This window comes from Vombatus ursinus, unplaced genomic scaffold, assembly GCF_900497805.2.
Source record: "Vombatus ursinus unplaced genomic scaffold, bare-nosed wombat genome assembly UNPS02014818.1, whole genome shotgun sequence".
Taxonomy (NCBI): Eukaryota; Metazoa; Chordata; class Mammalia; order Diprotodontia; family Vombatidae; genus Vombatus; species Vombatus ursinus.
In genome coordinates, this window is record NW_020954596.1 from 3,925,047 (window position 1) to 3,950,501 (window position 25,455).

The 25,455-nt window shown below is 37.4% G+C and overlaps 1 protein-coding gene across 1 annotated transcript in view; it reads right to left on the minus strand.

Moving 5' to 3' along the window:
- Positions 1-25,455, minus strand: part of ATRN (attractin) — a 236,299-nt gene that overhangs the window by 54,279 nt on the left and 156,565 nt on the right. The window contains exon 25 of the mRNA XM_027836676.1: positions 14,453-14,514. Coding sequence (XP_027692477.1) covers positions 14,453-14,514 — 62 coding nt within the window. The remainder of the gene's footprint in view (positions 1-14,452; positions 14,515-25,455) is intronic.

Sequence of the window (25,455 nt, forward strand, 5' to 3'; positions counted from 1 at the left end):
ACAAAACAGCAAATGCTGCCCTTTCTATGGAACTCCTCATTCCCAAAATAAGAGGATTTCACTAAGAGTGGGGAGACCATCTTCTGTTTTCATTCAACAGCAGCAAAGACAGGAATCTTTTTCAGCTTGATTTTTAGTTTCTTCGTTTTCTGGATTTTGTGTTAATAGATGTCACACTAGGAGACTACATCTGGTAGGAGCAAATTTGTGCATTCAGCTAAGAGGTCACTGAAAATTCTCTATTCTATTATTATTGTGATTTTTTTTTTCTCAGCAAATATTTTACTGCATTGCAGACTAAAAATGGTGAAAGATAACATGCAGTAAGAATGATGATAGGAACTGAAAAAGAAAAGGCACTAATAAGGGGTGAATTTGTTTGGCATGAGATGGCTTTTTTTTGTGGGAAGGAGTTATGGGGTAGGGAGTGCATGAAAAATGATAATGATGCAAAGAAAGAAAATACAAAGAAGAGAGCAGAAGGATGTTTAGAAGGGCATATATCTACATATATATTTAAAAGCAGTACATCATAAGAAATTCATGGTTGTATGCTGTCTATGGGAATATGCAATATGTAATATATTTCCAATTGGAAATATACAATCCACACATAAAACTTTGAAAAAAAAAGTTCACGTTTGTTGATATTTGCTAAGGTCATAGTAAAAAAAAAATTGGAAAAGAGAAAAGAGATAAAAGACAAAGAGTGCGAGAGAGATGGGAAAAGAATAAGTTAGAGGAAAGAAAAGTAACAAGATGGCTGGGCATAACAGGAGTAATTGTCAAGATTCAAAAGAAGATAAAGAAAGAGAACCTGTAATAGAGCAAAGTAAATAGGCTCTCTGAAGAACGTGAACTGGGCTGAGGGTGGGGAAGCTGGAGGTGGGGAGGGGAAGGTTAGTTGCTGCTATGCTGCCGCAGAGTGTGTGTTACCACAGGTCTATGGCTAACTATGGTAAGGGCATTGAAGCTCAAGTTTACCTGGGGGAGCTGAATTAATCACAGATGGCTAAAAGTCTTAAGTTTCCATGACAGGATTATACCACTAAACATAGTGACAGGGAGAAGGTGTAGGGCAGGAAAGAACTTTTAAAACTGTTACTATTCTGCAAAAAAACTTTCTAATAACCTTTACTTGCAATATGGCAGGAGCTGAGGAAGAAGAGGGGACAAGATGCCTTTTTAATGGAGTCTATAAAATGCTTCAGACCAGATCACAAACTTATTGGGGTATAGCTTCAGAAATGGAGTGGGATGTTGGGGAAATCACACAAGAGAAGGGAGTGTTGTAACAAATACCTGAGTAAGTGTGAGAAAAGAGCACTTCCTCAAGCCCAGTCTGGTCCTTTCTGTCCCTTCCTCCAGAGCCCACTGGGACACAGGGACAAGCAGGACAGTCACACGCTGCCAGAGCAGGGGGGGGAGGGGCACCAGCCCACTCCCTATTCCACTGCAACCTCTCTTTCTTCCCTACTTTCCGGCCAATCCCACTCACCCCCCAGGAAGCAGGTCCACTCATCCCCACCCACTGTGAGGAGAACTGAGTATCATCTCTACTTGGATACTTGATCCCATTTCTGCTTTCTCAAAAAAGTAGTCATAGGCCCCTCTAGACCTTTAGCTATAGGGTAGACATGGCCACTCTGCTTTGATAAGCAAGAAGTTGCTAATTCCAAATATTTCAGTTAAGAGGGAAGAACATCAGGCCTTACCATCTGTTTTGCCACTATATCCCCCAGCTGCCAGGCCTTACCATCTGCTTTGCTTATGCACTGAAGGGTCCTATGTTCTTGCTATCCATCTTGTTTCTATCCCTAAAGACCACCAGCCATTTCTATTCTCCTGAAGCTAACCGCTCCTCTATGTGCTGCTTCCTTCAATTAGGACATGAGCTCTTTGAACACAAAGATTGTCTCAATTTTCTTTCTGCATTCCTAGCACTCAGTTCAGTGCTTCATGCACAGTAAAATAAATGCTCATTCATTCACTACTTCACACATTCACAAAAACAAAGTAGGGTGACTCTAGTTGAGGTTTCAGGTAGGTAGTGTTGGTAGAAAAAAATGGAATAGGAAAAGGAATCTCAAGGCGATTTACAGACATTGGGATTTTATGGACCAGAGAGTTATCTTGAATTCTTACGGAATAAACCATTTTATCTGGCTCCCACTGACACAAAAAAACAATTCAGTCCAACTATCCTTTCCTTTTTGGCTTTCTGATGCATATGACTGAAGACTGTCATAAACATTTACTATTACAAAATACCACCAACAGTCAGCAGGAGAGACAAATGCTTTTTTACTCTTTGCACTAGGTACCACTATGTATGCACTAATTTTACCACTTAACCCCATGACCTATGGCTGGCATAGGTTATACTGTATATTTTTTAGAAAGTGCAGAAATTTTAATGATCATCTTTTTAAAAAAAAAAGTAGTGAAAGGAAGACATGAACTTTTTGTATGAAAGTAATGGTATGATGCATGAACCAATACAAGTCTTTTCATAGAACCTTCCAAAATCACACATAGTGTGGCATAAACCAGGTCAATGAACATAAGGTACAATTTCCTACAACTTCCTGAATAGATGAATGGACCAAGGCCAATACATAATCCATATGAGAGCCTTGTTGTTCTGCAGCTTTATTAGAGCATTTATGGGGCCTGTTAGGAAAAAAAAGTTACTAGTTCTGAGACACAGTCTATCCATAATTTGAGCACAGAGGTTCCATTGACATCAGTGGGCAGTCTGCAGCAGCTAGGAGGAAATGCACGGTCCAAAGTTAGCATTTCAAATGTATCCCAATTGAAAATGTAACTCAACACTAACCACAAAATAGGTCTGAAACCCCAGGAATACAATGCTTCAATGTCTAGGTTACAAACTTTCAATGGGTCACTTGTAGCTATAAATGCAAGGGAAATATGGTTTTCATTAAATACAACATTTTACGAAAACACATTTATTAATACTAGTTTTTGAAAAACCTCCTATGTCTCCAAATTCAGGAAATATGGAACTTACATCCTTTAAGTGAACTCTCCCAAATCCAGCAAATCTTTTGGTTTCTCTTAAAGGCCTCAGACAAGCAGCCCATTACAGTAGTATATTAATATTAACTGTTAGCAATGATGTACATGATTAGCCAAAATAAAAATGTAGACAAACAGAAGTGTACGTTATTCCCCAAAATGAACTTCTGCATGGGATGATAAAAACCATAAATCAAACACCACAACAATAATCAGTGACTTTTCTTATCCTGTGTCCCCTCCCAAAGTTATACTCCAATGTTCATAAAAAAATTAACATATCCAGTCAGCACATCCCAAAACCCCACCAGTACCAGAAAAAAAAGATCCAGAAAACAGGGCTAATGTAGAAAATTTTATGACATTGAAAAAAAAATAAGAGGAAAGGCAGAAAAATTTAGAAAAATTCTAATGATTGAGTGGCAATGCAACAACTAAAACTAAGACTAAAGTTTCTAAAGCAATAGACAGAAGCTTCCTGATGACATGCCACAAAGTAAGAAGAAAGTACTTTAGGAGTTTCAAAGGAACATCTAACATCAACCACACACTATTACTATGCCATAATTATAGTCCAATTCAGTGGTTTATTAAGGTATTTTGATCTATATTAAAATACTGTAATAAATCAGTATCTAGTTGCTGGGGTTAGGGGTGGGGGGCGGCAAAGCTAGGTGGCTCGGTAGATAGCCTGCTGGGCCAGGAATCAGAAAGACCCAAGTTCAAACGGGGTCTCAGACATGTATTGGTTGTGTAACCTTGGGGATGTCACTTAACCTCTTAATATCTTGATTCATTGGAGAAGGAAATGGCAAGCCACTATCTTTGCCAAGAAAACCTCATGGACAGTATGGTCCACGGGGTCACGAAGAGTTGGACACAACTGAATAATAGAACAACAACAAATCTGTATACTTATTCAGTCAGTGTCTGTGCATGTGAGTGTGTCTATCAGCACTTACAAGGTAGGGAGCTAATTCAATTTAATTCACCAAATATCTACTGAGACTGTACTAGAAGATAGATATATTAGGGAAAGAAGTGCATGATGCAGTGCAGTTTTTAAAGTGCTTACAATCTTTTCATGAAGATAAGATGAAACATAAAATAAGTAGAGAAAATACTATAAAACAATGTCAAGAGCTTCTACAATGGATACATAGTACATAGTACTATGGGCAGGCAGAAGGCAGAGAGAGGTTGCTGTCGGCTACTGTCATTGAGAAGGTTTGCTGAAAAGGCTGGGATCTGAGCTGGGCTTGGAAGGATTGAATTTGGACTGGAAAATAGGCATGCCGAAGGCATTGCTGGCAGAGGCAGGAATGGGCCTCTCACATTTAGGAGATCTCAGTTTGTACACTGTCTAGCACATCAATGTGTGCTAGGCTTGATGCTTTCTGATGAGGAGGATAACAGGAATGCCCATCACAGAAAAGGGTTGCATCTAAAAGACCCGTTGCCTCAAATCAGGTTTGGAAGGCTGTGTCTCCAGTTTTGGTGGGTGCCATTGTATAGTCAACTCAGACTCCATGAGAAGACTTACTCTAGGGATAGATAAATAATAACATGTATTCTGGTCAATTACACTTTCCTACAAAACTGGACATCTTTTAAAAAAGATTAAGGCAATCAGAGGGTGAAGTAGATAGATCATCGGCTCTGGAATCAAATTCAACCTCAGACACTTACAATCTGTGTGACAGTGGGCAAGTCACTTCACTTTAGCCTGCCTTGGGTTTCCTTATTTGTAAAATGGAGATAATAGTAGCACTTACCTACAAAGATCAAATGAGGTAATATTAGTAAAGGACTATGTAATCTTTAAGTGCTAAATAAATACTAACAATTACAATTAAAATATGAATTAGTCAACTATCCCCTAGCAAAGGTGAGTAGAAAGAAAAAACACATAGCAAGATTTAATTCTGAAAGACAGCGTGGCATTGTGGATAAAGAACTGGCCCTGCAGACAGGAAGAGTAGCCTGTAAAACCCAGGGCATGCAACCCCGGGCAGATACCGAACCTCTCAATGCTTCAGGAAATTGTCTAAGACTTGAAGTTACAGAGAAGATGCTGACCTGCATTGATGGGGGAGTTCCTGATACCAGTAAGTCAACAGGAATTTATTAAGTATCTACAATGAGCCAGGCACCGTATTAAATGCTGGGGACACAAAAAAAACACTAAAAAATATGGTTCCTGTCCTCAAGTAGCTAAATTCTAAAGGAGAAGACAAACTGCATACAACTGCATACATACATACATACATACATACATATATATATGCATATATACAAAAGTCTGGAATGGAAGTCAGAGAAGGCAAGAGGGAGAGAAATCCAGGCACAGGAGCTAGTGAAAACCCTAGAGTTGGAGATGAAGAGAAGGCCAGTGTTTTTAGGTTCTAAATATGTGGAAAGGGGTAAAATATGACTGGAAAGGTAGGAAGGGGCCAGGTCATAGAGAACTTTAAGAGCTCATTGGAGGATTTTTTATTTGATCTTGCTGGTAACGAGGAACTCCTGAAGTTCAAGGAGTGTAGGCATGGGTCGGGGGGTAGAGGTAGAGAGAAAGGAGTGATATAGATTTGTACTTTAGGAAAAACAGTTTGGTAGCTAAGTGGAGAATGCCTTGGAGTGGGGAGAGACTAGGGGCACAGATATCAACCAATCAGATGCATACTGCAATAATCAAGGCATGAGGTGATTAGGGCCTGAACCAGGGGAGAGAAAGGGACATACAGGAGTTGCTATGAAGGTAGAAATGACAAGACTGGTGACAGATTGGATATAAAAGGTGAGTGGGAGTGAGGTGTGGAAGATGACACCCAGGTTGTGAGCCTGAGTGACTAAGAGCATGGTGGTGCTCTTGACAGCAATACGGGAGTTCAGAAGGGAGGATATGGAGGGACTGGGGTGGGGGAAATAATGAGTTGTGTTTCGGACATAGTGAACTGGAGATGTCCTGGAGGCAGCTGGTGATACAAGATAAAGGCCAAGAGACGGGTTAATACAGGATGAGTATATCTGACAATCATCTGCACGGAGATAACAACTGAATCCATAAGAGCAGATGAAATCAGCAAAGGATGCCTTAGGACAGACGCTTCCCTGAGACTTCCTGTTATTCAAGCTCTCACTGTTGAACTCACATTATGTGAACTTGTTTTAGACCACCACTACCTTTCTTCCCACAAAGAATACAAGGTCCTTTAGGGAAGGAACTGTTTGGGTCTTATCTTGAGAACCTCAGAGCCTAGCACAGTATCAGATATGTTTATTGAATTGATTTGAGGAAGGTAATTACAGTCTTACTAAACCTATTTTATGATGGGATAAAATAAGGCCTAGATAGAGGAGAAAGTTGCCCAGGATGAACCAAGATATCTGGACTCTAAGACCAAAGAACTCTTTCAACTTTGTGTCATTTTGTCCAGTTTGGAAAAAAGCTTCTCTATTTACCCATGATACAGTTTTTTTAAAGCTCTCTGCCAGTATGCAAGTTATTTTGCATCTTATTGCTTAAAGTCACCAGGCTAACAGTTTTTAAATCCCTTCAAGTTTCTTAAAAGGGCTGTCTCACCACCTCCCCACCCCCCTGCCATACATATGAACAAAACATTATTTGAACAGTGTTTAAACACAATCATCACACAATTTCCTCACAATGACCTAACTCACTGATAAGAAGACTGAAGCCAGAACTAGGTAAATCTTCTCCAGTTCCCCATGTTACAATGTGATCATATCTGTTTAGCTATCTGAAGAGAATGTTATATAGGAAGAAAATCTCCTTTAAATAAAATATATGACAGAGCATCAAATCTATTTTATTTTTTCCCTCTCCCTAATTTCCTATCTTACCATTCTATTTCATTAAAAATATTTATTAGTGTTTGACATGATTGTACACGTATGATCTATATCAGATAGCCTGCTGACTTGGGAGGCAGGAGTGGAGAGAGAAAAATTTGGAACTCAAAATTTTACAAAATGAATGTTGAAAGCTATCTTTACACGTAATTGGAAAAAAATACTATCAAACTTGAAAAAAAAAGATATTTAGTAAGCACTGCTAGGTACTGGGAACACAAGATGAAAAATGATATATAGTCCATCCCTAATTCTATAGAATCACAGAGCAACAACAGAAACATGGCTCAAGGGCCATCCTGTCGAGGATTCACGGAAGTGTTCCATATAGAAAATAAACTTTCCACTCCATCACAAAGGTGAAGTCCCTTGGCCTTAGGGATCTGATACTGTCCATGTTACTACTGGCTTTCAGTAACCCCTCTCATATCTCCACTCAATATGAAAGGAAATAAATTCTAGAGTATGCCATGTATATGAAAAAAGAAATGTAAAAAAGAGATTTATTATCTTGAGTAGTACAATATGGTTATTTACCAAACATTCCTAATGACAAACTTTTGTACCTCTGGCAGTATACCTACCCAGGCTGGGAACCCCAGGTGCAAATGAAAATCACTCCAAAAGACTTAAAGACAATGAATAATGAATGGCCAATCATAACTTCAGAAGACTGGGGATAATGTACGCTTCCCACCTCCTAGCAGAGAGATGATGGATTACACACTAGAGATATAGAATGAAACAGATATTTTCAGACATAGCCAATGTGTAAATTCATTTTGTTTAATTATACTGACTTGTCTCAAAGGAGGGCTTTTACTTGGCAGGAGGAGGAAGATTCGGAGTAGGGAGGAAATGCGTAATGAGAAAGATGCAGAAACAAGAAAACTAAAGAGCATCACTGAAACATTGAAAACACACCGAAAAGAGCAGAAAGATGTTAAGAAGGGTATACAGAGCAGCAGAGCAATTTTGTTAATTACTGAATTAAATTTCATATATATTAAAAATCATATAACAGAAACCCACAGTTTCACTTACAATTCTCTTTAGTTTTTGTATACTGAAATGTTCATGTTTATTAAATTCATAATAAAGAAAGAAACTAAAAAAAAAGTCTCCTTAACTTTAAGTAAGTTAAGTACTAACTTAAATTCTGGTAGCCCAGGTTTCAGAAGGGAAGACATGCCTTGTTCCCATTAAATCCAAAAGACACAGAATATATAAATTAAACAGTAAATTTTCTCCCAGTAAACAATACTTATATTCTAGTGTTGACTCCAAGTCAAGCTACATAGTCTGTAGGGAAGAAGCCCTGGGCAAGTCCAGTTTTCTGTGAGAGAAAGCAATAATGGGAGATGTGGCAGGGACTTCTTGTTGTTGAGTTGTTTCAGTCACATCTGACTCTCTGGTGAGCCTGTTTAGGGTTTTCTTGGCATTGATATTAGAGTAGTTTGCCATTTCCTTCTCCAGCTCATTTTACAGATGAGGAAATTGAGGTAAACAGGGTAAAGTGACTTGCCCAGAGTCACACAGTTAGTAAGAGTCTTGAGGTCAGATCTGAACTCAAGAAGATGAGTCTTCCTGACTCCAGGCCTGGTGCTCTATCCACCAAATCACTTAATTGGAAGGAACTACATAGCACTAATATCAATCCCGACATGCTGAAAACACCACTTCCCTGTTTCCAGTTCCTGAGTAGATGACTACATTTACAATGCTGAAATACAAATCATATAAATGGCTTCATATGCTACAGCACACAGTAGAAAACATAATTACTACAGAATGAGACCTTAACTGGGGGAATATCATTTATGCAACTCTAGCTATGCCAATCACTTAGGAAAAAAATACTAGTTTTCTAGTAAGAATCCATTGGGGTGTGTGTGTGTGTGTGTGTGTGTGTGTGTATGTTTAAACATCAGCTTAATTTATTTTCCTTTTCTGAGACTTGAACTTGTGAAATATTAAGATTAATTTTCATAAAGAAGTGACTACCTGGTGTTCTGAACAGTTCAGAGAGGATCAAGTAACTCACTGTGGTAGAGAAACCAAAAAAGATGAGGCATTAAGTCTCTAAAATGGATGCGCTAGATATAGAACAAAAGATAGGCATTTTACTCTCCATTTCATGTCTTGGGAACTAAGGCTCAAAAAAGTTTTGTGACTTGACTACAGTCATATAAGCTAGTTAGTGACAGAAGATATAGATAGCTAGGGTTAAAACCTAGAACTTTTGAGTTCTAATCTAAGACTCTTTCTATCAAACTATGTTCACTTTTTCTTTGTTCTTCCTTATGCTGGTGTCCTGAATGAGAAGGGAAATGGTGCCAAGGTAGATGTGGAGCAAAAGGAAGTAAGAAGGGTATAAATAATCAAATGTTGATTTAAGCTTTGGTTTGTGGTCTTTTAAAACCATGTGTGAGATATGGTTTCACTCAGATCAGTTCTAGTGACTATGCCTTATTGGCAAAATACCAGCATTCTGACTAACAGATACACAAACACTTAGATGATTTAACTACTTATTTCCTTTAGCTAGTATTTACTAAATTCCTAAGGGGGTGCAGAATACAGTATGAGATTCTTTTATAACTCAACCCAAAGCAATTATTTTGGGGTTACTCATGGAAAAATCAATCTCCTAACTGTCTTGAATAATTCCAAATTCCAAGGTGAGGCAGTGACTATTAAGATGGACAAACTTCAGAAATCAAAAGGATTTTAGACAGAAATCAGGACTGTAGTAGCTGTACAGTAGGAGTTCTATAAAAATATCTGTTGGATGACTAATTCCGGCCCAATTTTTTTCTTTGCCAATTTATTTATGGCTTCCTCAATTTCTCTAAGTTTGGATTATTTTAGCTTTCTATTTCCTGTTTTAGTTTGGGCTTATTGTATTTCTTTAATTATCAATTTTCTTTGAATTCTCAGGTTTTATATACTTATAATGACCAAATTTGGCTTCTAAGACTAGTTGAGAAAATGCAACTCCTTTGACTCTTTTCAGAGGTAGGGTATAGGATATTACATATACTGTGGACATGGTGGTTGTGTTGGTTTTGCTGAACTGTCTTTTTTCTGTTTCTTTTCTTTCTTTCTTTTTTTAAACAAGAGAGATAAAGTTAGCATACTGGATAGACAGCCAACTTTTGAGACAGAGGCCTGAGTTCAAATCCCGACTAACAAATACCAGTGTAACCCTGGGCAAATCACATAACTTCTCAGTGCTCTAGGACAGGTGTCAAACTCGAGAAGACCCAATTCTAAGAGCAGCAGAACTAGATTTAAAATGTTATTGTTTAACAAAATAAATAAAAATACAATATAGCTAATGTGAATTTGTAATATACCACTGACAATATCATTTTCTTAACTAGCTATTGACTCCTAAAATTTACATCTATTCTGAAGCTCTTGCCTTTGACTGGAAATAACAACCTGTACCCTTAAGAATCTTCAGGTTCTTGCCCAAGATTGTCTATCCTACTGTAATCCTTAGCAATGCTTTCTAACTTCCTTCTGAAAGTACTGTTTGTGCCCATGTGCATTGTCAGAGCTGAGTAGTAGTCGTTAAGTGTGATATGTCTTGGGAGATTTTATGCCAAATACTGGATATGTGCATTAGTTACCTCAGGACTCTTCAACAAAGAGTCACTAACTAGCAATACCACTATTTGAATATTCTTTGTCTGATTCTTACTGAATGAACTCATCTTATGGCACCTGTGAATTCCTTGAAGAATAAGCAGCTGCTTCCTCCTCAGACAGCCCAGCTCCCAATGTTTTGGAACAAAGCTGATTATCTATTGCTTAGCTTCAAGGGTTCAGAGGTCTGCCTTTCCCTTCTTGTCTGTGTCACATTCATTTACCCTCCAATATTCTGACAGAAGTCAGGATTTCTCTCTGTTCTTCATATTACTTTTTCTTTATTTTTACAATGAAGCCTTTCTATTTAAAAAAAAATTTTAATCAGCAAAATTCTGTCTTCTCTCCTCCCCCTCTTCAACTGAGAAGAAAAGAAAAACAAAACCCCTGTTATAAACATGAATAGGCAAGCAAAACAAATTTCCACACTGGCCATGTCCCAAAGGAAATATATATAGAAAGAAATAAATACACACATCCATATATGTAAGGAAAATTATATAAACACACATACACACACATATATGGAAACATAAACACATACATATCTGAACACTCAAAGCTAAGCAACATAAAATCATCCTCATTCCAAATGAGAGAGATCTGGGCTCTCTAAGGAGGAAGTAGCTGCTTGTTCCTCATGGAATGATGGTGTAGATTCACCATTAGATTAGTTAGTTCATCCAGAAAAAATCTCCTAACTTTCCTTTCCCTCCCTTCTCCACTTCCAATATATTCTTCTTCTCCTTCTTCCCATTCTTCTAAGATCCTGAAGGCATAAGAGAACCACTTCCAGGCCTTCTGTCTAATTAAGACTCCCGCTATGACCCCTGATAGTGTTCAGAGGGGCACATATATCTTCTCCTCATATCAGAAGGTATGTCATTTATACCTGTTTAATCCTTTTATGATTATGTTTACATTTTTGGGGTTTCTTTTAACTTTGAGCCTGAACAAAGTTTCATCAGGAATACTCTATTTCATTGAAGACCCATTTATCCCCCACAGAATTATACTCAATTTTTCTGGGTAAGTTTTTCTTGGTTGTAAAGTCACATACTCTGCCTTATGGAATATCATATTCCAAGATATCAGATCCTTCAAAGTGGTGACTCCTTTGTCCTATGTGATCCTGACTATAGCTCCTTGGTACCTGAATTCTTTCTTTCTAGCTGCTTGCAGTATTTTTTCTTTGACCTGGAAGCTCTGACTTTTGGCTATGATGTTCCTAGGAATTTCCATTTTGGAGTTTCATTTGGGGTTCTAAGAGAGATAGGCAATTTTCTTTTAAAAATTTCTTGAAACAGGAAGCTTATTTTGGTCATGGCATTCCAGTGGTTCAAAGATTCTTATGTTTTTTCTCCTTGATCTATTTTTCAGGCCAGCCTCCCACAGGTGGCTATGAAATACTTTACATTTTCTTCTTCTTCCTCTTTTTTCTTTAGTCTTTTGACTTTATTTTACAGATCCTCATTACTTGGACTACTGGAATAACCTCTTAACTGATTTCCATACCTTTATTTTCTCTCCATCTTTAAATTTCCAAGAATAATCTTTCTTATAAAGAGATTATATCTTTGCATCATTATGTATTGTATCCATGAACAAATTTAATTGGTTCACTACTGTCTATCTAAGAAAACTCAAATTCCTTTGCTTGTCATTCAAGGCTCTCTAGAACCTAGTACCACTCTACTTTTTCAGATTTATCTGATTTTGCTCTGCTCCAGTCAAACTGAACTGTTTCTGTACTCCCATTGAAAATATTCTGTGCTTCTCCCTCTCTGTGAATTTATTCACACTATTCCCTATACATAGAATATGCTCTCTTTCTCCCTTTTTGCCTGTTCAATTCCCACCCATCTTTTAAAATTGAACTCATTTAAAAAAAATAAATGAACTCAAAGGTCATGTTTTCCATGAGGTATTTCCTGATCCCTAACAATAATAACTTTTTCTCTTTCCCATCCCAGACTTCACATAAAATTTTATTTTGCTCATTCCCTAATGTACTTGTCATCTAAAATTTTATATTAAAGTTAAAGGATGGCTACAGGGTGACACATTTTTCAGTCTTGGCATCTTTCAAAGACCATTTCCTAAGCTGTGAAGACCTCTTGGAAATGTAGGATTTATGTAGGCATTACATTTTCGAAAACATAGATGCTTTAAGGGCCTGTCCTTATATTGTAACTAAATATGTCCCTACAACTTCCACCCACTGATCCCAATTTTGCATCCTGAGGCCATGCATAAAAAGTTTACACATATCTGTGCTATTTTATCCCTTGTAAAAGTGTAGAACAGTTTCTCTCTACTTTGTCTTAAGATGGTATATAAGAATGTACAGATTGCTATGCCAACAATAAACAATCACAATGTCTTTTTGTCAAAGGACCTAAACTATTTTTCAGCTACGTAGTTATAAATTACTATACCAATTATGCTTTAGTAAAATGCTTTAATGAACTTGAGGGAGAAGGTAATAAGCATTTATATAGTGCCTACTGTGTGCCAGGCACAGTACTAAGCACTTTACAAATATCTTATCTGATACTTACAACAACTCTGGGAAGTGGGTGCTGTTATTATCCCCATTTTTGAGTTGAGGAAACTAAAGCAAATGGATGTTAAGTGGCTTGCCCATGGTCACACAGCTAGTGAAAGTGTCTAAGGTTGGATTTGAATTTAGGTCTTCCTGATTCCAGGTCCAGTACTCTATCCACTATATTGTCTAGCTGCCAACTAAGAAAACAATTTAGATTACAAAGGAACTATACCATCTGCTGACAAATATACAAGGAGTTTCCTGGAAGTAAGAGTATGGGAAGCTCTGTCCAAGTCAAAACTTGTTACCGAGGTTTGATTTCTCTGTCCAAACTTTTGTCCCATTCATTGGGTATCTTTAGAGGAAGTAAAGTCCTGAATAAAACTCCCAAAGCCATCTAACACGGAGAAATCACTCCTCTTTTGAGAGTGCCTTACAATCAATCAAGCAGCCTTAGGTCTTTGGAAAGTATGTAGTAATTTGTGTATGGCTCATTATGAAGAAATTTTAATATCTTTTATATGCTTTATGAGTAAACACACACATATATCATATACTCACGGAACAAGTACATATATATGTGTGTATATAAACATAAACAAAAAGAGAATGAAAACAGTATCGGTGTTAGGATCTCACAGTCTCATGCTGGGCTTCCCTGGCTGTGCTTGGCTTCTATTGTTAGAATTCAGAATCTTAGAATTCAGCAAGACTAAAACCCCCCATGGGGTCACATGAAGTGGTATAACATTTGGTGACAGGAAAATGAGATCTATGATCTGCTAATCAATTACAAGTGCAGTATAGGAGAACAAAGAGATGCTGCTGATAGTCAGAAAACTGACTTCTCTCAATCAGAAAAACTGCAAATGTTCTCAGTTTTTGCATTTTTAAAGATCACCTTGAAATTAACATGCACGTTTATGTTACTAAAAATTGGAATACTTTCCCTTCCACTGAAGAAATGTCCTAATCATTCAAAATTTAGAGCAGGTGAGCTCATTCAATGTCATGAAAAATTGAGACACAAACAAAATTTGCAAACCATATTTCTATGGGTAGCCTGAAGGAAGTTATTCACATTCCAAAAAGATTCTTCACTGTATAAAGGAAAGCAAGCATTTTCCGGATGGGACTAGATTTATTTATGTCTCCTTTAAATCCCAGCTCAAAACATCCAATTTTCCAAGAACACAGCTACTCTACACAGTAAGACCCACCTGCCATGGAGATAAAGGGTAATTATTCTTGTCTTAATTAAGTCACTCTATTTAAAAACTCAAATTGCCCAACATCCAAAGAGCAGAATGTTTTAGCAGTCAAAAATACAAGTACCTGAAAAAGGTCACAAAGAACTGTACCAGGTCCATAAAGTTGCTGTGCTGAGAGAATGCAATCTGCAAAGGAAAACAAAGTGTATGTTACTGTTCCAGGAATGATACAAATGGGGTCAGCTTAGCATTGTCTCTCACTCACCTCCAAACTGAAAAAGAAATTCACATCTAAGCTAAAGGAAGGATGTTTTCAGGGAAAAACTGAATTAATTTTTCAAAGTTTTGGTTTTTAATTCTGCTTAGTTGCTAACCCAAATGATTGCCTCCTGTTCCAAAACTACTACACAACCTACTATATAGCTCCCTACTTACCCCTAATATAAAATTCAAACCCCTCAATTTGGTACTTCAAGGTTCTACAACTAACTTGTTCCCTCATCACAAATTTCTTCTGGCTCTCATACTCAGACCTGCATCCAAATGAATCTAACACCTAAATAAAATATATTTAATACTGATTTGTGCCTTTGCACATATCCTACTACTCTTTCAGCGGACTTCAATCCTTCTGTTTCCTCTCCGCCAACCCTGGCCTCCGCCACTAATAGTCCATGTTCTCCTAGTTTCTTGAAATGCCGGGTCAAACTCTTCCTCTTCCAGGTAGCCTCCTTTGATAACTCTCTCTGACTCTAGGCATTCATGTAACCTAGAGACCTAACTAAGCAGTTACTGTCAACAGATTCAGTTTCTTGAAATGGTGATATGAGAAATCATCAGTTTTGTAAAATGGCAAATAATTGTTAATATTTACATAGTATGAAAGCTATGCAAGAAACTAAAACACAACAGCTACTTTCCCTCCTTGGTCTGCTGTGATGAAAGTGCTTTGTGCTAGAGAATGGAAGTTAATAAACTAACTATAAAAATATGACTAACTTTTTAAAAAATGTGAAGTGACATTCATTCAACAATTTATTGAGCACCTACTATATGTATGTCAGTCACTATGACAGCATTTCTAAGAGGCTATCCAGTGGAAAAAACACGGGATTAGAAGGAAGTCAGTAAACCTACATTTTAGTTCTGGTTCAGTCATTAAGTGCGTGTTCTTGGACGAGTTCTCTGACCTCAGTAGCCTTACCAGTAAAATAAATGTGGTAGACTAAATCAAATGTTCTTAACCTGGGCTTTGGAAACATGGTTTGTTTTTTAAACAGTATTTTGTTAACCGTATTTCAATGTAATTGATTTCCACTAATCTTCTGTATTTTATTTCATGCATTTAAACACATAGTTCTGAAAAGGGGTCCATTGGCTCCACCAGTCTTCCAATGGATGGTCCATGACACAAAATAGCTTAAGAGTAGAAGACCTAAAAAGTCCTCATTGGTTCTAACACTCTAGGCTTCTATGAGTCTTGTGTTGTATTCAACTCTATCCTAAAATAGAAATCATAAGTTTACAGCTCTCAACTAGTACCCAGAACAGTTCATTCTGTGGCCATTAACCTTTTTGTTGTCTTAGACCTTGGAAAGAATCTAAATCAAGGGCCACAGGACATCATGAAGATGCATACTCCATATACATGGCAGATGAGGCAGTGCCTAAGTAGGACTGATTTTTTTTTTTTAAGCTCATACTCTTTTAAAGGCACACATTCTTCATAATAAAAACCTGGGACCTCACGTAATTTTATTCATCAAAAAGCCAGAATTGTTTCTAAAAGGCAGAACATGGACTCTAGCCCTAGCTCTACCTTTTAACTATAAGATCTTGGACAAATTACTTCCATAGTGGTATAGTAGAATATAGTGATATAGTATAATAATGGTATAGAAAAATAAGTACTGGATTTTGAATCGGAGAATTTAGTTTCAGATCTTAGCTTTACTCTTACTAGCCATGTAAATTCAACAAGTTACTTCCTTTTGGACTTAAGTTTCAGTTTGTGTATGATGAGGTTGGATTAAGATAATCCCTAAGAATTCTTTCCGCTATGACATTCTATAATATTCTAGATCAGCAAGATAGCTTGCATATAGTATACGATGTTACCCAGGCAGGAAGTCACTGAATCATGCTGTGGAAAGTGGAAGATGAGAGACGGCCTAGCCAAATCCCTATCATCTAAGATGGGAAAATAAAGACCCAGAGATGGGGAAGTGATTTGTTTAAGGTTACAAGGTAAGCTTCTTGGCAAAGTTGTTTCTACAACCAAGATTCCTGAATGAGACCAGAGTTTTTCCCATTATATGACATCCTCAATGAAGTAGCTCAGATAGTATAAATTCTGTTATGTCTCTCAATCAACCCCAAAGGACAAAGGTACTGTTGACAACAGGGCCAAACAAGGGGTACTTAGAAGCCATTTGTTTTGAATTTCACACACACACACACACACACACACACACACAAACACACACACTCTCACCATCAAAATAAACCAGCCAAAATAAAGACAAAAACAATGAGCATCTTCTAAAACCAGAATCTCTCTTGTAAAGTGTTGATATGTTCCCCCTTGACCATCTGCTCCCATTTTAACTTCTTTGTTACTGGTATTGGCAGTTACTGGTATTGTTCCCTGATCTCATTATGCCATCTTCTCCCTTCAAACATTTACATAAGGTGATTCAATTCTAGCACATATTCTCTCATCTCTGCTTAAATCCTTCTCTTTCTTAAAGTTCAATTCAGCTGTCATTTTTCTCCATGAAACTTTCCCTAATTCCTGAAGGTTAAAGTGATGTAGGGTTAGGTTTGACTCCCTCTAGCAATTTTCTTCTGGCACATTAGGATAAAAGAAACCCATTTTGCCCTTATTACAGCCAACCTTACCTCATATCTATTTGTGGGAATATTATATAGCCATACTTGATTGTAAACTTCTTGAGGGCTGAGATTGTAATTTTTTGCAACTTTGTGTGCTTGCCACAGTGCCCTACAAATTTTTAATAAGTAGTTAAGCTTTCAATAAGTAGTTATTGAATTAAATCGAATAGTCGAGGTGAGAGATAATGAAGATAGCAGCAATGGGAACAGAAAAGGGAGTGATGGAAGAGAGACTGGACAGAAAATAAACGATCAGAACCTGGCAGGTGATTCACTGTAAAGGGTGAGGGAGAGGGAAGAATGAATGATTAATTCCAAGTACGGATAACTGGGAAGAATGGTAGTGGTGTCATGAAAATAGTAAGTGAATGAGGCATAAGGCTAGGGATGTTTTTTTTTTTCTTCTTCCTATTTCCATATTAATCATGTTGTGAAAGAAGAAACAGTTTGCAAAAAAAAAAATTACAGTTTGCAAAAGGAAAAAACCATGAAAAAATAAAGTGAAAGTAGTATGCTTCGATCTGCATTCAGACTCCATCAGTTCTTTTTCTGGATGTGGATAGCATTTTCCATTATGAGTCTTTTGGAACTGTCTTGGATCACCATATTGCTGAGAGAAGCTAAGTCAATCATAGTTGATCATCACACGATGTTGTTGTTACTGTGTACAATGTTCTCCGGGTTCTGCTCACTTTACTTTGCATCAGTTTATGTAAGTCCTTCCAGGTTTTTCTGAAATCTGTCTGCTCACCATTTTTATAGCACAATATATTCATATACCACAATTTATTCAGCCATTCCCCAAATGATAGGCATCCCTTCAATTTCCAATTCTTTGCCACCATAAAAAGAACTGCTACAAATATTTTTGTACATGTAGGTCCTTTTCCCTTTTTTATGATCTCTTTGGGATACAGACCTAGTAGTAGTATTGCTGGATCAAAGGGTATGCATAGTTTGATTGCCCTTTGGGCGTAGTTCCAAATTGTTCTTTAGAATGACTGGATCAGTTCACAACTCCACCAACAGTACATTTGTGTTCCAATTTTCCCACATCTTCTCCAACATTTATCATTTGCTTTCCTGTCATATTAGTCAATCTGATAGTGTGAGGTGGTACCTAGAGTTGTTTTAATTTGCATTTCTCTAATTAATAGTAATTTAGAGCATTTTTTCATATTACTATAAAAAGGACAGGTTTTGGGGAAAAGATTAGAAGTTTGATTTTGGACATCTTTCCCTTTCTCCTCTACACTTTTCTCATGGGTGACCTCACCCCCTTTACATGTTTTCTAGCATCATATAACACTTCAAATTCTGATGTTTTTGTTTGTGGCACTAGGAGGTTGGGGAAGTTTGTGTGTATGGGAGGGACCAGATAATATTGTATTTCTTTGGTCACTTTGTCTTTTTCCCTTTGAAAAAGCAGTAATGGATTAAATAATTAATGACACAGAATTTCAAAAGGAACATTAATCATATAACTACCAGGAAATGTAAAAAGCTAATAACACTGGGTCTTATGTATATCCAACTATTACACTCAAATTACATGTAGTGGAAATCTAAAAAAATGATAGAAGAAAAAGGTGAAAGATCATTAGAAGCAGGATATAATATAAAGCAGCAAAAATCATTAGCCTTTCTGTAAGATTCTAACAAAAATCTGCCAGAGAAGACAGAATAAGAAACTCCACTCAGATAACTACAAAATGCATAAAAAATCTGGGAGTCAAATTATAAAGACACACTTAGGATTTATATAAAATACAACTTTTTAACAAAAATAAATGAAAATAAATAATTGTAGGTATAGTTTTTTTTTTTTTGGTCCATGGTTGGACTGTGCTAATATAATAAAAAAAGATACCACCAAATTAACTTATGGATTTAGTGCCATACCAATTTATCAAGGAGTGACTTTAGAGAACTAGAAAAAATAATAACAAAACATATCTATAGGAGCAAAAGATCAAGAATACCAAGGGAAATGATAAAAAAAAGGTAAAAACAAAGTCCTCTGCATTGCCTAGTCTCAAATTATACCACAAAGCAATAATCACCAAAACTATTGCATAATGGTTTAAAAATAGGAAAGTTGATAAATGGTCTAAGACCCCGAAGTAATCAAACATGACCAATGACCACATGACTAATAAATTCAAATCATCAATTATCAGAATAAGGATTCCTTAAGTCAGTGATTCTAAAAGTGTGGTCTGAGGACCTCCAGGGGGCCCCCAAGACCTTTTCAGAGGATCCTTAAGGTCAAAACTATTTTCATAATAATACTAAGACATTTCCTATGAAACTATTCCTTGTTCTTCCAACTACATATTTAAATGAGGCCAGATTTTCTTCATATACTTCAACCAAAACAACATATTACAACAGAATGAATGTAGAAGCAGATATGAGAATCCAGATGTCTTCTATAAAGGTAGAACATGAAAGAGAATTGCAAAAACATGTAAAACAATGCCACTCTTCTCACTAAACTTTTTGTCTTGGAAATTTTTTTCATAAAAATGTAATCTGTGTTAACATGAAATAGGATTACTATTATTTTTAAAATGAATTAATATTTTAAAACTTATCCATTTTAATTTCTAATGCGGTAAATATCGATAGATATAACCCACATAAACAAACTTTGGAGTCCTCAATAATTTTTTGAGAGTGTAAAGGGGTCCTGAAACAGAAGTTTGATAACTGCTGCCGTAAGTCAAAAATTGCTAGGAAAACCAGAAGGCAGTTTAGCAGATATGAGGTTTGGGGCAACATTTTATATAGTCAGTGAGATGCAACAGTGATGTAAAAGAAAAAGAAAAGTACATGAATGTAACATTTAAACAGAAAACCCATAGCTAATACATCAACCACCACCTCCTTTTAGATACCAGTGAAGCCATCCCAGGACCTAGAGCTCAAGAGTCTCGGGTAGTCACCAGTGTGAGGAAGGTCCTGCTTCCATCCTGGCTCCTCACAGCCACAGGGAGTGGGGCAAATGTTGTATAGAAGGAGGTTTTTCTCCCCATTCTCACAAACATAAATTGCCATCCAAATCCTACTAACAGACAAGCCCAAGTGCCCCAATTACAATAGCAGCCCCCTACACAGACCCTCCCCCCAAGACCATCAGTCCTTCTTCCATTATAGTCTTGCCTCAGGCATCATCCAGAAGAGCAAACCCAGTGGAGAAGGGGCTCACCATCCCTACCACCACTGACCAATTGCCACTGATGAGGCAGACAAGTCAGCTTAGCTGAAACAGTAACACATCCTGAGAGACAGACATGAGGATGAATATGCCCAGATGAGTCAAATTACCTCCCTTGGAATTCAATGGAGAGAGTCCAAGGTCCAGAGCCTTCCACCTTCAGAATCCTAGTGCCCCTCAAGGCAACCAATGCTGCTTCTAGCCTAGCCCCCAAAGCTATTATGGAGAGGAACAACTTTTGTGCAGAAAGAGCCTCCCCAATGCTACCTGCCCTCCCCCACCAAACCCCAATCAACTATCAATGATGGGAGATAAGCCCAAGAGATCTACAAACAGAAGTGCCTCACCCCCAGTGCCACCAACTCTGCTACCAGCCCAGACTCCATAGCCATCTTCAAGGGAGGCAACCCTTACGGAGATGTGACTTTTTCAGTTCCTCTGCAGGTGCTGTAATCCCCTCCTTCTCAGTAGCTACAGCTATTCACAACATGGCGGAGGTTGGGGGGAAGAAAAGGCCTTGCCAACACAATCCTTGGCACTTTCAAATGCTTCAACATCAGAAAGAAATATAGTGTTTAATAAGTGGAAAAGACACTAAAGAAGAATTATCATTTATCTGACATTGCATCCTAAGAACCACTGGAGCTTTCCAGTTAACTTACAGCAGAAACTTTCTCTAAGTGTTCTTTCCCCTATGAGAACGTGAGCTTAAGAGCAGGAACTGTCCTTCCCTTTCTTTTCCCATCTCCAGCACTTAATACAGTGCTTTGGACAGAGTAAGTTTTTGTTAAATAATTTTTTTACTCACTCATTCACTTGAAAAATATTAAGAGCGTTGGACTTTTTGTCCAGGTTTGAGTCCCAGCCCCGTCACTGTCTAATCTGTTTCCTTATCTATAAGAGAAGAAGGATACATGCTTTACTTCATACAATTATTGCAAGATAAGTGTTTGTGACCTCTTATAACCTCAAAGGGAGTACAGCTTCAGGCATGTTCTCTGCCTAGCCCTCTTCTCATCTCCCCCTCCTGGCTCCCATGGCTCCCTTCCCAGTCCCTCTCAACTCTGGTGCCTCCCCTCTGTTGATCATCTCCACTTCATCCCATCTAAAGCTTGTTTGTATACAGACCAGGGCCTATCTTCTACCTCTCTTTGTATTTTCAGTGCTAAGCACAATGTCTGGCACACAATAAGTGCTTAATGAATGTTTGCTGACTGGCTTTTTGTAGTGTCACAAATCTGGACTATCAAATATATTTCCAGTTCAAAGGTACCAAAGACATAGGATCTTTTAAGTCTATTCCTATTCTTGGTCTTACAGACAAAAGGAGATTAAACACAGATAATCAGAGGTTTTTATTAAGCTGCCAACTGTTGCTGCTCAGTAAGTTGAGAGCCATAACCACAATCAAGGATCATATTCAAGTGTCTGTTACCAAAGGAAAACTCTTAAAGTTGACCGTCTTTCGGTTAAAATCTCACCTCACTGAGGGCTCTGAAAGGTTTCTAAGTCAGCAACCACTCTGAGTTAGTGTTATACAAATATGCACAACAGCATTCATTAATTTCCAAACTTCCTTTGATTTCTCCATTTAACTGACTCATCCAATTTAGTATCATGCTCCATCACAACTATAATTCTCCATGAAGCCATCTGCTTTAAAAGAATGGAATGATATGGTTGAGAGGGAGAAAAGTTTTCCATCCAGAATGTTATTTTAAAACCCAATAGTTAGGCATTCTTGCTACCACACACAGATTTCAACTGGGAGATGCCAAGATTTGAAGTGAAAACACACCTTAATGTGAAACCTAAAATTCATATTTTCCACAGCTCAGATTTTAAAATATTTGAGTTCTAAGCTAGCAAACTTCCTGAGAATCCTTAAAAATATCCTCTCTTCTCCGGGCCCTCAAACACATTCATGCTGGTGAGCTGTTTCAAGTTATCTTGAGTTTGGCAACAGTAATACTAAAATCAACAAAGCAAAGTTTTAGCCTGCAAGCCACTTGGCTAATATGTTTGCTAAATGAGTTTAAGCACTCTGACCAATGTCTTCAAAAGAAAAACAGGTTAACTTTCCAGATAAAAGACAGAAAAGACAGGAAACGTGAAGCAAAGTATGACTGCTCATTAAATGTTGCTTCACTAACCACCTTCGATTTCTTCAAAGCCAAAATGAGTGGTGAAACCCTATTTTGTTTGTTTTCTACAACAGAACGTCAAATGATTTTTTTTTTATAGCCATATAAAACTAGATGACTGGAGAGCACTAAGGCCCAAGAGACACCTAACTGGCTCACCACAAGCAGCTCAGGAATCTTCCTTGGGGACCTAGATGATGATAGATGCCAAACTGACTGGGATAAGTTGAAATAAACACATATGGGAAGAGAAGAGTAAATTTAAAAGAGCTGGAAAAGAGCTTAGAGGTCATCTCATCTAAACTCACTTTAAAGATAAGAAAATAAGGTCCACAGAACAGAGTCCACAGTCCAAAGTCACACAATACTTATGTGACAGAGAAGAAATTTGCAATCTTTCTATGACACCACTGGGACTTCTGACAGGGGACCTTTGTGCTACAAAACTTTATGAAAACTTCCCTATTATCTAACTGTGCTTAGCAGTTCAAATACTTGAAAACATAAAGCCATTATCCTCCATGGCAGAAATGAAAGAAACTTTTTATTCCCATTAGCAAGGATTGTTTCTTCCCAATTTCCCCTATTCTTGTGATGCTAGCTAACCAGATAGAGCCATTATTCCACAGATGTCAGAATTCCCTCCACCTGCCCAAAGAACAACCCCTCTAAGCCTTTAATGTCATCCATGCCTCTCCGCAAATCTTCCAGAGAATACACCCAGTGTACAGGGGACTACTATAACACTTAAGGTTTCTATTTGCTATTATTCTCCCCCCTCCACTCACACATGCCCTTTCAAAGTCAAATTTGAAAAATGTTCATTAAAATAATAATGAACTATCCGTAGATCATCTAAAGGTCATTAGAGAATAGATGCTATGTTGAAAAAAGATTAAAAATTAATTTAACAAATGCATTTTGGAAAAAGTTACTTCTTTCTGTGACAAATATATGAGCACATCTTGAATAGCCTATTATCATTTACATAGCATTAATAAGTTTCTCAATTGCTCATTAAGGCATCAGAGAGGCTAGGAAGCTCTTCCAGCTATTGTCCTAACCATCTGATCTACTAACCTTCCCAGCTCAGAGGAACAGAGTTACAATATATTCAGGGTATTAAATTTTAGGAAATTAGATTTAAAATATATTTATTAAGTACTTAATATGTCTACAATCCTGTTTGGTGCTATGGATATGTAAGTACTTAATATGTCTACAATCCTGTTTGGTGCTATATGGATATATAGACAACATAGCTAATACCCCCAAGAAGTTTCAATCAAATATCAATGGACACACATATATATATAAATAAGTATGACACAAGAAAGAATGTGACAAAGCAAAGGAAAGTCCCAGACTAAGTGTTTTAGGAAAATTTTAGGAGGAAGCAATCCCTATGAATTGGGTATATCAGGCATGGCTTTGTGGAAAATGTAGTACCTGAGACCTTGAAGGCAAAGGATTTCAAGAGGCATCAATGAAGAGGGAGCATAATCTAGAACTAGAATTAGCCTTCACAAAAGCAGAATGGAAGGAAAGAGTAGGATGACATTAAGGAAAAGCAGTAGTTTAGTTTAGCCAGATGAGGGGGATTAATGTGAAACAGGAGTAGGAAGTCAAATTGAAAGTTAGATTTGGGGTGGAGGTGAGGGGATCTTACGCTGAATATATATTTTATTCTTTGGAAAATAGGCATGTACTTAAAAGGACTCTGAGCTGGGGAGTAACACAGGAAGATCTCTACATTAGCAGTATAAAAGGAAGAGAGATCAGTTACAAGGCTATTATAATATTTCAAGGAAGAGGTGATGAGGCCTTGAATTAGTGTGAAGGTTATCTATGTACAAATAACTTTAATGCAAAGGGGAATATGATAAGAGCAAAGAGGTGGACTGTGTACAGTTATTTCTCCCCTCCCACTCTGCCCACCCAATTTTTTTTTCTAGGAATATGTTTGCATAATGAAAATATGCAAAGGGGAAAAAAAAGAGGAAACACAGGAAGTGAGGTGACCTGGCCTCTAAATCATTGCTACTGTCTCAAATAATCTCCCTGTTAGAAGTTCTATGTGAAGACTATGGCTGAGAATTCAAAATCGGGATCTTGGGATTTGACGACCTGGTTTCTTCCTACAATAAGATGAGAAAGGTAGAACCAAGTAGCTAATATGAGGCAGGGTTGGCTGGTCTTCTGCTTTTCATATAAAATGGAAAATAGTGCTAAGTTAGAACATCAGAATGAAATCTATCCCAAAATAATAAAATTAATCCTCTAGACAAATGATAATATATGTAATGTTGAAGCAAATATGAAAAAAAAAATTGGTCAGCAGGAAGAACTGTAATTCTAGATATAAAAGATGCATGAGGCAGAAATGCATGAAATATTTTTGACATAATTCTACAACTGGTGCAACATTTTAAAGTACCATTAACTCAAAGAGCCATATTACTACTATTTGTCCTACAGGGATATTCTAATACAGAAACCAAAGAAGTCTGGGAGAGGCACAGATTGCTCAAAACAGAATGCCATACTATGTTTTGGATAGCACACTGCTGATGAGTAGCATAAATGCATTAATCAAGATTCAAACTCAACCTCTCATTCACAGCTGGTGCCCCGGGAGAGAGTTCTCCCAATATGTATATAAACTACATGGAGTGGCGAGGCAGAAAGCATCAACTTAGAAGCCTAACTCTTGAATAAACAGTCTAAAAAAGAACGGTAGGTTTCTAAGTAAGTCAACTATTTTTTACCTCATGGGAAAGAAGAGAAAACATGAAGAAAAAAGAGCAGGTTCCATAGTACCCTAGTCTATTTGCTGACATCTCAGTAGGAAGATTCAGTTCCTGGCAT